Source organism: Vulpes lagopus, chromosome 13 (genome assembly GCF_018345385.1).
Source record: "Vulpes lagopus strain Blue_001 chromosome 13, ASM1834538v1, whole genome shotgun sequence".
Taxonomy (NCBI): domain Eukaryota; kingdom Metazoa; phylum Chordata; class Mammalia; order Carnivora; family Canidae; genus Vulpes; species Vulpes lagopus.
In genome coordinates, this window is record NC_054836.1 from 15,035,800 (window position 1) to 15,048,243 (window position 12,444).

Sequence of the window (12,444 nt, forward strand, 5' to 3'; positions counted from 1 at the left end):
ACACACCCTTTCAGAATTAGACATTAGCTAAGAGCACATAATTCTAGACATGAAGACTCAAACTTTATTCCTGCCTTGGAGAATTCCTTTGATGGCTTAGCTCCTCACCTAGATTTTTCTTTCCAGAAGTTAAAATCCTGCACTTTCTAGAGAAGTACTGTATGTCTTAATTCCTCACTGGGTATTAAATTAAGGATAATAATTACAACAAAAACTGATTAAGAAAATATGCTGGAGTGCTTGGGTGGTTGAGTCTGTTAAGTGTCCAACTCTTGATTTCCGCTCAGGTTATGACCTAAGTGGTCATGAGATCAAGTCCCGCATCAGGCTCTGCCCTGGGCATGGACCCTGCTTGAGATTCTTTCTCTCTTCCTCCACCCTTCCCCACAACCCTTGCTCACCAGCATGAACATGCTTTCCCTCTGTGTCTAAAGAAAAATTTTAAAAATTTAAAAAGAGAGAGAAAAAAAGAAAAGAAAATGTTCCAGTCCTTCTCCTGAATTCTAAGACAATATGCCACTTGTATTTGCTTTATTTAGTTTTTACCTCCATGCTCATTACCTATTTCCCCATTAGTTTTACACAGCGTGGCACTTTCTTTTACTTTACCCATAGGATTTATTGCCACTTTGGAATTTTCTATGTGTTATAGGGAAAGCATCTTTTGAGGCTTCATCAAAATCTTTCTCAAAGACTATCTGAATGGATTAAAACTGGAGTTTGGAAACTCTGCTGGTAGGGATTGGCTGTCCATGTTTCACAGTATATTCCAATATTAATAAAATTAATTGTTAAGCTTGAGTATCTTCCAGCCCACATCCAAAGCCTCCAGCCCATCATTCCAAGTATAAACTCTCAGCATGGTTTACTGATCTATAGTATCTCAATATTAACTAGGTCCATTGCCATTTCTTTCTCCAGTAATTCAATTCTAATAGCAGGTGTTGTTCTTGTTGATGTGCTTCATCTTTATTTCTCTGTGTTTATTCTTCACATCCCTCACCTCTGATTACAATTTACTAATTATTATAATTTAACAGTCCAGTTTTAAACACTCAAAAGATAGATATCCTAGAAATTAATTAAGCAATTTTTTCCCCAAAAAAATATAAGTCTACACTTAAGAAGCTAAAAACATGGCCCTGATCCCAGCCTTAACCATCAGACTTAAGGGACATAATTATAGGCACAAACTGTGATTTAGGCCCAATTACACGCTGTGTCCAAGCTGGGTGCCTCCTGTTTCTTCAAAGATGAATAGCCAGAATTAGAATTTAAATTGTCAGCTCAAAGAAACCTGGGGTGTATTTGGTTTCTGCTAGTTAAAAAGTCATAAGGGATCCCAGGGGGCAGACTCCCATGTCATTCACATTTCCCTGAGCTAAACCCAAGCCTAGGTTCCTGAGAAACTGATAATATATCACTTCTCAATTACTCATTTTCATACTTTATAAAAATATCGTATTGCCGGAAAGTGCTTCTATTCAATATGAATAAGTGTAACTCTATTCTCCTGCATTACATGTATAGGGTGGGATGCGGAGAGGGGGAAAGAAAGGGAGGGGGAAATGAAAACCTCTTGAAATTATACAGTAATTAGTTTCTTTATTTGAAAGCCCTTTCATTAAAAGGCAATGATAACCAGCAGTAAACCGCCACCCCCGGGAGAAGGAAAAAGTGTCAAATTTTATTCTGAAAAGACCTTTGCGAAAACACAGACACAGTCAATTCAGTTTTATTCTGAGGATTTATTTCATAGCAGTCAAGCTACTCGAGATTAATTTAAACCTGTCTCCCAGATGCAATGAGTGTGAAGAACTCGAACTTACTGTCATCTGAATTTGCAACATCTCCCCATCTCTAAATATTATATACAGATGGCAGGAATAGTAGTACCCAAAATCTGTATTAGAAAAGCTTTAGTTCAAGAAAATACATGCTGGTATAGCATTAGATGTGTCTATCATGTGTGTGTCTGATTTTCCTTTTTGGGTGATCTATTTGTGTGTGTGTGTATATATATATATATGTGTGTGTATATATATATATATATATCCTTTATATTGCATCAATGTAATAAAATGGGAAAAAAAATATTAGCCTTCCTAAAAGGAAGATCCTATTCCCAAACACTATATGAAGTGATTCCACTCACCTCTAGAGGATAAGTGACGTGACATGTTTGAGAAATGATATATTTCTCACTACACTAAGTAGTTTGAGAATTAAATCAATGGATAATTAACTGTTTAAGGAACCAAATCGCAACATTTGTGTTGCAATTAAAATAGTAAGCAATCATTTTTTCGCTGTCTGGCTTTTTCTTGTGAATTGACAAAATCCATTGTAGATTATGGAATCAGAGAACCTAAAACATAATGCATACAAATATTTATGCTATCTCTAGTTTGCTTCAAAGATTTAAGTAAATAAACAAAAGCTAATGCTCCCCAGGGGAAAAAATATATATGGATGACAAATATATACAGATATTATGTGCAAGGTCAAATGCCATCGGGGAAAATGCAAATTAAAATAGCAGTGAGATAGCAACACCAAATGCTAGTGAGCCTGTGGAGCAACAGGAACTGGTGCTGGTGGGAATGCAAAATGGCATAGCCACTTTGGAGGACAGTTTGGTGATTTCTTATAAAATTAAATGTACTATCACCATAATATCCAGCAATCATGCTCCTTGGTATTTACCCAAAGGAGGTGAAAACTTCTGTCCATACAAAATCTGCACGTGGATGTTCATAGCAGTTTTATTCATAAGTGTCCAAATTTGGAAACAAACAAGATGTCCCTCAGTAGGCAAATGAGTAAGTCACTGATGATACATCCAGACAATGGAATATTATTCAGCACTAAAAACAAATGAGCTATCAGGTCATTAAAAGACATGTAGAAATCTTAAATGCACATCACTATGTGAAAGAAGCCAATATGAAAAGGCTCCATAATATATGATTCCAACTATATTACATTCTAGAAAAGGCAAAACTGTGGAGATAGTTAAAAGATCAGAGATTGTAGGGTGTGATGGCAAAGATGATGGATGAATAGTTGGAGCACAGAGGATTTTTAAGGTACTAAAAATACTCTGTATGGTACTATAAAAATGAATGAATGCCATTATATATTTGTTCAAACCCATAGAACATATCTTACCAAGAATGAACTGTAATGTAAACTATATACTTTGGGTGATTATCATGTGTTAATGTAGATTCATCTTTGATTAAAAAAAAAACTCTGATAATAATGTTGATAATGAGGGAAGCTATGCATATGTGAGGGCTGAGGATATATGGGACATGTCTGTCCTTGCCCCTTAATTTTGCCATGAGCCTAAAACCTTGCTAAAAAAAAAATAGTATTTTGAAAAAGGTCAATATTCTTTCCTTGGTAAATCAGGTACCTCTAACCCTGCCACCTGAAGTTAATGGAATATACATTGGAAGTAAATGCCAAAATCATGGAATGATATGGTTTATGTAATATATGATAGATGATAATGTTCATAATAGCAAAAATGCATGCCTACTAATCATTTAAACCAATTTCCTTCTCTTGCTCCCACCCACCTAATAACAACAAGCAAAATTAGTGAATTTTTACTAGTGTCAAGCATTGCATTAAATGAGTATTTGGTAGATACACATAAAGAAGTGATTCAAGAGCATGTGAAATGAGTGTTGAGGCTCCAGAACATCCAAGTGACAAGTTAACACATAACTGACCTTTAAAAATTAATTAAAATGTTAATTTCTTCTTACTCATTTGTATGGCAGCTCTTTCTACCCTGCTTTGCCACAGGTGAGACATTTTGCAAGTCCTGTCTCTCCTTGGAGAGGCTTGTCCATTTTTGGAATCAGTGAACCTTGAAAGTTGTGATTCTACAGATTATCTAGGTTTTTCTTATTGTAAATGAAGAAGAGATCATTTTTATAGTTTTCTACTTCCCATGAATAGATGGAAGTGACCTTATAAACATTCGTCCATATTTATAATTGTTGCAAACATTATCTTCAGTAGGTGTGTAGTATTCCATTATAAATATGCATCATAAATACTTCTTATTCCAGTTTGCTGAATATTTGGGGCTTTTTTTCTCAATTTTTAACCTTTAAGACAGAATATCGCAGTAAAAATACTTATATGCATAGCTTGTTTTTTATTCAGGGTTATTTCCTTAGGACATATTCATAAATACAAATTACTGGGTTAAAAGAAAATAGGGTCAAACCGAAGACCCATGAGTTTGAATGAAGTTCTGTCATTGATTGCCTGTTGTATTTTCAGGTAGTTGATTAAACCCTTCAAGCATTTTTTGTAAAACATTTTATTTTTTGTAAAATAGCAATAAAGATAGCATATATATTATAAAGTTCCTATGATAAGTAAATGAGGTAATCCACATGCAGTGCCTAGGAATGGGTCAATGCAGAGTAAGCATCCAGTTATTGTTAGTTATTATAAAACAACTGTGAATCTTTTCACAAATTTTGGAAATGACTTTCCAAAATGATTGTAGCAATCCACACTGCACTAACGATGCATAACAGTAAAGTCCTGCCTTTAAAATACTTGATTTTTTTTTTTTATCCAGGAAATGTTTTTCATATATACTTTGTCTTATAATCACACATGTAGTATGATATAATCAAAATGGTATGATTAAGTGTGAGGACAAAGATACCTGGGTTCAAATCCAGGTTCTGTATTTGCTACCAGTGTGGACTTGGAAATTTATCTTAATTTCTCTAATGTTCATTCATAATCTTCATTCTAAAAAATGGGAATAATAATAATGACTTCTAGGCATTAAAAGGTATTAGAAATAATATAGGCAAATTACTTGGCCTACATATATACTCAAAATGAAGTTCTTATCCTTGAGCACATATTAGAATTATTGAGAGATTTGATGTCCAACTGCATCCTAGGCTAATTCATCAGAATATTTGGGGGTAGACACCAAGTATTATTATTTTTTATAGTCTCCTAGGTGACATGTATAGCCAGGCTTGTCAACTGTTGGGTATTATGTCCTTATTCATGTTATATAGCTTAATAACAACTAAAGTTTATGAATGATCCGACCTTACAATTTACAAATCACTTTCATAATTATAATTTGATTTGATTACAAAAGCTTTGAGCATTATTTTTCTTGAAAATTCATACATGTTTTTAAAAAGTGAGTGGAACCATGATAATTAACAACATTGATACAAAGTTCATTGCTGTCTCAGGTTTAGTGTATTACCTATGTTGGCCATACAGTTGTCACTGAATCTGTTGACAAATCTTTGCTCCATTTATATCATGTATGATAACACCTCTAGCACCAATTGTTCATTCCAGAGCCAGTCAAATCCTTTGGCAAAACCTAGGAAGATAATGCTCAGGATTTTCCTTGGCTTCCTAGCTGGTAACATGATCTTATAAACAGAGTACAAGCAATTTATGCATAACCCTATTTTATCTGTAAACCTTTTTTTTTCTTTGCTCATGAATATCAGGAATCTAGATTTCTAGGTGTTATAAATAGTTTAGAATCTTGAAAAGAAGAAAATAACTGCATGGGATTTTGGAAAAGGAGACCTTGGCACAGAATCCAGGAGGATAGTCTATGTTAATGGCTTTCTGGATTCTGTCTTAATGCAGAGACCAAACTTCCAGACATTTTGACATAATTGCAAAGTCAGGGAAATATTTTCTCTACGCAAGTGGGTAGGTTAAATCTCTTTTTTTTCCCCCCACTATTCTGCAGTGTGCTATTCTATGCATCATGAAGGTAGCCCAAAGGAAGAATTTCTATAAAGATGTCATATGCCCGGATCCCTGGGTGGCGCAGCGGTTTAGCGCCTGCCTTTGGCCCAGGGCGCGATCCTGGAGACCCGGGATCGAATCCCACGTCGGGCTTCCGGTGCATGGAGCCTGCTTCTCCTTCTGCCTGTGTCTCTGCCTCTTTCTCTCTCTCTGTGTGTGTCTATCATAAATTAAAAAAAAAAAAGTCATATGCCACTTTATTACACTATGTAAAAAGCTGTAATGTTTTATAGTTATCCCTCCATATATGACTGTTTGATTTGGACTTGCAATATTGTCCTGTAAGTTCTTATAGCCTAGTTCTGAGATGGATTTTACATTACAACCTCTCTTAAATTTAAAAACAAACATCTCTTTCTGGACTGCTGACAAAATGCATGTTTGGGGCTCTTTCAAAGATACAGAGGTTTCGGATGTAATTATTAAAATGAGAGTATTGGTGATGTAATAATGTAACTTGAAAGGAAAATAATACACCTTTAAAGGAAATAATATTCCTTTAACAGAAAATAGTACATCAACACCTTGGCCAATTTTTACCATATTTGACGTAAATCCTCCAGCTGCATTTTGCCAGTAGGTGTAACTATTTTGATTGGTTCCAATTATTCCTATCCCCTAGTATCCTTGCCTCTTATTTTCTTATTTTTAGATATAATTTTATGAAACATACCACAGGACACACATAGAATAAAATTTTGCTTCTGATTCAGACTCCTTTACATCTTAACCAATAGTGATATGTTGAAAATTAAAACTCTGTAAGCTATAGTATATATTTTAATTATACTGTAATACATCTCAGTGAAATACAATTAAAATGCACTTATTATAGAGGTACAATATGAAAGGTCTATTATGTTAAGGGAACATTATAGAAAATGTGATTGACCCCTTAACAAAACCAGGAACTCTTCTGTAAAACCCAGAAAACCAATTTATGTGCTAGGTAGATTTATTAGCAGCTATTCTTTTCCTAGGCTGAAAAGTTGGAAGAAATAAATGCTTTATAAGATGGTAGTATTAATAAATGTACAGTGGGATCTCTGGGTTGCTCAGAGGTTTAGCGCCTGCCTTTGGCCCAGGACGTGATCCTGGAGTCCTGGAATCGAGTCCCACATCAGGCTCCCTGCGTGGAGCCTGCTTCTCCCTTTGTCAGTGTCTCTGCCTCTCTCTCTCTCTCCCTCTCTCTCATGAATAAATAAATAAAATCTTTTTAAAAAGTGTACAGTTATTTCATTTCCCAACCCCTGAATAACTCCTATTCATAGTTCACTTAACGAAAAGCAAGCTGATTGTTTATTTATTTCAAAATGTTGTTCTCATTAAAATTGTATCTCATTAGTATTGGCTCTAGTATTTCATGCTGGCACATTGTGGCTGGATTATTGCTACAGATTTAAGGGGAAAAAAAATGACACAATACAACTTGGTGCTCCATGATGTCAACTCCCCTAAACGTAAATTTTCCTTTAGCAGGAGCACAAAATTCTTGTCATTGTGGCTATCTTCTCATTGATTAAAACAAGAACTTAGCCCACATTCAATACCATCTGCAACTGGTTATTTAAGCTGTATCCACACGAGATAGATATGTTTATTTTAACGCTAACAGAAAGATCACTTTAGTTCTTTTTTTCTTTCACTTTATCATTAAAAATTCACAGAAGGCTTGATTGTCCGTCATCAAAAGTATTCTTAATAAGTCAGATACTCTTGGTCCAAACAAAAAGTTTTGAGGAAACATGTAGTATGATTCAATAAAAATAATAAAATCTAAGGTGAATACAGAATTCTGTTTTTCTTTTTTTAAAACAAAGGTATTATTTATTTAGTTAGAGAGATTGAGAGAGCTAGAGAGCACTAACATGGAGAATGGAAGAAGGAAAGGGAGAAGCAGGCTCCCCAAAGCAAGGACCAGATGTAGGGCTTGATCCCAGGACTTTGGGATCATGACCTGAGCCAAAGGCAGAGGCTTAACTGACTGAGCCACCCTGGCACCCCGAGTTCTGTTTTTCTTTTAAAGCAGTGTGAACAGGGGCAGTCTGCATGGCTCCCCGGTTCAGCGCCTCCTTCAGCCCAGAGCGTGATCCTGGTCCCGGAATCGAGTCCCACGTCGGGCTCCCCCCATGGAGCCTGCTTCTCCCTCTCCCTGTGTCTCTGCCTCTCTCTCTGTATCTCTCATGAATAAATAAAATATAAATAAGTAAGTAAATAACTAAAAAAATAAATAAATGCAGTGTGAATAATTATATTATACAAAAATCTCATCAGCTATTTTCATTTTGGAAATAAAGCAAGATGAAGCTAATTCTGTGTTTAAAATAGGTTTATGAGGTTAGGTTGCTCAGGAGAGATAACAGTTGTTTTTCAGAATTATAACTTCTAAACCTATAAATATCTTAGCTGTGTAAATATATTAATCAAATAGATAGGCTGCCCATAATTTTTAACATTGATATGATAGTTCACACTTGACACGTTCTAGTTAGAATCAGCAAAACATTGTTCACCAGAAGTCTCTGGGAAAAATTGATTGCAAGGTTTTATTTTTCTTTCTAGTATCTGACAATTTACGATGCAGGCTTTCCCCTGGAAATCTCTACAATACGTCTGGAATGTCTGCCCCAAGAAACATGGAGTGACTAACTCATTGCCTTCAGTAAATGTCTGTGAGCTGATTGTTCTCAGAAAAACAGTGCTGTGTCTGATTTACTCAGTGTGGATAACAGTGTGCTAATTGGTACTTTGAGGTCATAGGTTCTAAAATAGGTACTGTAATCTCAATGAATACTTGCCACATTAGGAGAGTCTAGCCATCTATAAGGAGCTAAAAGCCAGAAAGGGATGGCTGAGATCTCAGTGGTGAGTTGATAATCCCCGAGGACTCCACATGGTGTTTTCTTTGGCCTTTAGAGAATTGTTGGTGAACAAAGAGTATTATTTGTAAAAATTATTCATTTGTCCTCAGCCAAGGTCATGAGGATTTCAGCAGTAAATACACACAATGGATATACTGCATTCTTAACATTTTCATGTGCTAGAGACACAGACATAATTTACTTGGCAATAATAGCAAGCTATCACAGGGCAGAAGTACTTTCAAGGAGATTGAATCCATGCTCTGGACAATTAAGCCGCGCTACCCACCCAGTGAGGGTGCTTTATAGTATCTCATATTTTCATAACAGCCTGTTTCATAAATTTAAATGAAAGCCTAAATGAAAGGCTTAGTGGGTAAAACAGCCACTGACCTGGCTATAGAGATGTTAAAGTATGAAAGTAACCAAGAAAAGAGAAAAGAAAGAATTCTTTAAACAGAAATTACAATTCCGATAAGATACAGACTACATAGTAGTTGAGACTTATCCAAAGCTGTGCTTTGATTTAGTAAAACAAAACAAAAAAAAGGAAATAATCTATAATAATCTATAAGATAACCACAATAAATGTGTCCTATTCATATTGGGATATAATGTTACAATAACTTTGCTAGAACTACAAACTCAAAACACACAGTATTGAGTTTTTAACTTATTCTAGTAGAATTTTACCAAACATAAATTGAAATATGTAATAGTAAGAGCTGGAATTGCCATTGTGAATCCAAATATGAAAACCATGGCATAATATTAGCAAAGTCTAGCATTTTAATATTATGATTACAGTCTCTTTCTTTTGTCAAAAAAAGCACTTTCTGTTGTAGATATATTTTTTTAAATTAAAAGGTAGAAAGAAAGGAGGGAGGAAAACAATATTTTGTGAATGCCTGCTTTGTGTCACGATGCATTCTGTATTGTATCTCCTTTAGGTAGCACAGTGATTTTTGCAAGGTTCAAATTATATCCAGCTGATAAACACTGAGACTCAGAGAAATCGTCTGACTTTGCTACTAAGTGGAAGAAGCGTGGTTTGTCCTACAAACTTGTTTTTCCCAAGTATACTGAATTAGAAATGGAATTGCCATCCACCTGGTCACCAAACTAAGATAAAATATAAATATATTAATTTATGCAAAGTGCTTACTGCAATACCTAACACAAAGCGAGCTGTCTATAGTTTTTTATGACGATGATCATCATCGTATCAGAATTCTCTTTTGCATCCAAGGAGTGCTCTGCTCCTCTCTGTATTACCTGTCCAGCATCCCAGCAGCTCCTTTCTCCAGCTCTCCATCTGACCTTAACTCAAGCTCCTGTCATCTCTCTTGGCTTGATTATCATAACAATGTCCAAATGATTTCTTATCCCTCGTTTTGCCACCTCTTCCCAAAACCATTTCCTTAGGCAAGGATTTTGTTTCTTTATGTTGACTTCTAGAAAGCATATCCCCAATGTTTTTGTGGAATGTAAGATATATATTTTGTTTGATAAATTCACTATTTTACTTTTTTATATATTTTACTTCATATTAACTGCATTTCCTTTATTTTACTTTTTCTCAAACATTTCCTAGAAAATAAGGCATGAGGCAAAGCTTCTGTGCTAAGGTTTCATTGAGAGGTGCAGTTCCAGGTGGAGAGGTAGGCGAGGGAAAAGGAAGTGAGGTGAGAAGGAAGGAAGGCAAACAGCTGGATTTTTGTCATGATAAAGGTCTTCCAGAAAAGCCATGTAGAATCATATTGCCTTAGTAAATTCCACTGGGAGGAGGAAACGAAAGATATTTACCTGTCAAATCCTCAGAATTCTCTGTACTTCATTTTAAAATATTCTCCCCATGGACATTAAATTCCCTGGTCTTCTAGGAGTCTCCCCTTAATTTCCTAGTCTGTCCAGGCAATTGCTGGACAAGCTAGATGTTACTTGAGTTTTAGTACTACTGCTGAGTCAGAAAAATATGGAAGGAAACAGTTTTGGGGTCCAGTTCATTAGACTTACTACTAGAGTTGCTGTGGCCCACTCTGTGATGATAACAAGAGGGGCTATGCAAAATTTAGTTGTTATCCCAAGGCAGGCTGCCCCCATGGGTAATGTCAGAAGAGGAAATGAAGGCAGTGGCATTTGGTATTCTCCATTGAGCATAAGACTAAGACTGAAGAGGGAGACAAACTGAGTCTCGTAGAGTGCACCTTTGTTCCTTTCAGATCTCCCTGCAACCTTTTATGATATCTAGGTCTCATATGAGAAGAGGATGCCATCCTATATTCTCTAACAGGGAATGCACAGGGCTTGTTTCTTTAAAGGTTTTAACAAATTTCAGAAAATTAAAACTATGGTCTCTAATGCTGCAGCTAGCCCCACAGCCAACACTTCGATTTATCATCTTCCTCTTCCACTACCCGTGCATGATTGCTCTCTTCTTTGGCTATCATTTTCTCTCATCTGATTCCTTGTTTTTTGGACTGACCTAGATGTTAAATTCAAACTCAGAGGAGACTGGTTTCTGTTACGCAGGGATCTATTCACAGTTTTTACTGGTCATGGAAGCAGCAAAAGACATCCTAGTGGATCACCTGGGTTCTTGGATGGACTTTTCTTGCAATTTTAGGTTTTTCTAGTGATTGAAGTCAATTTCCCTTCCTAATTAGGTAACTCCATTCTTTGCCTGCTCTTCTTTTAGCATGAGAAGTCAAAACTTCAGGTGATAATTTCAGGTATAACAGAGTGAAACCTTTATTGTGTTCTATGGTGGAAGTATTCCCCTGCATCTGACAAAGAATCAAGACTTCTGTTGGACCTAAAAATGAAAACTTTGGGGATAGAAAGTTTAAGTTGCAGGAGAAATTCGATAGCTATTATGGTGAAGATATTATCCCTACTTATACCCATAGGTTTTAGACTCATCTAGTCTAGTTGGCCCAGACAGGACACAAGACACACATTTTTTTTTTTTAATGGATAAGTTATTTAATTAAGTTCTTTGTAAGAAATTTAGAACACCAATTTGTGAGGGTAAACTCCATTTGTGAGAGAAAACACAGAGCGGAGGTAGCCCTGAAGCGGAGGAACAACTTTGATTTTTTGCAGAATTTGCGAGTCCACAGCTTTCTGATCAACCTTGCGCTGCTCTCTAATCTCGTATTTCTCCTTCTCTGTGTCAAAAATCTCCCCTTCCTTGTGTCTGGGTTCACACAGCTGCTTCTTCTTGAAATAAGCGTCAGTGAGATGTTTAGGGGTTTTCACACTGCTGATATCGATTTTGGTGGAAGTGGCAATGACAAATTTCTGGTGTGTTCTATGCAGAGGAACTCGGTTGAGGGCCAGAGGTCCAGTCACAAGTAGCAAGCCACTGCTCAGTTGCTTCAGGAAAACTACCCTCTTGCCCCACGGGCCCATTAGTTTAGATCCTATCCAACATCTTATTCCACACCTTAATTAAAAAGTACTTACAATGCTAAAAATTGCTAATTATCACCTGAGTTTTCAGTGAATTATAATCTTTTTTGCTGGAAGAAGGCTTTGCCTTGAGGTTAATGGCTGATAACTGATCAGGATGATGGTTGCTGAATGTTGGGATGACCATGGAAATTTCTCAAAATAAGACAGCAATAAAGTTTGAGACATCAATAGACTCTTCCTTTCATGAATAATTTATCTGTAGCATGTGATGCTGTTTGATATCAATTGACAGTAGAACTTCTTTTAGTATTGTAGCCAATCATCTCAA

The 12,444-nt window shown here is 36.0% G+C and overlaps 1 protein-coding gene across 1 annotated transcript; it reads right to left on the reverse strand.

Annotated features, from left to right (window-relative positions):
* Positions 1–11,695: 11,695 nt before the first annotated feature.
* Positions 11,696–12,113, reverse strand: LOC121475021 (60S ribosomal protein L6-like). Its single transcript, XM_041728158.1, has one exon. It carries the CDS (start codon positions 12,111–12,113, stop codon positions 11,709–11,711), a length of 405 nt encoding a protein of 134 aa, XP_041584092.1. The 3' UTR covers positions 11,696–11,708.
* Positions 12,114–12,444: the final 331 nt, after the last annotated feature.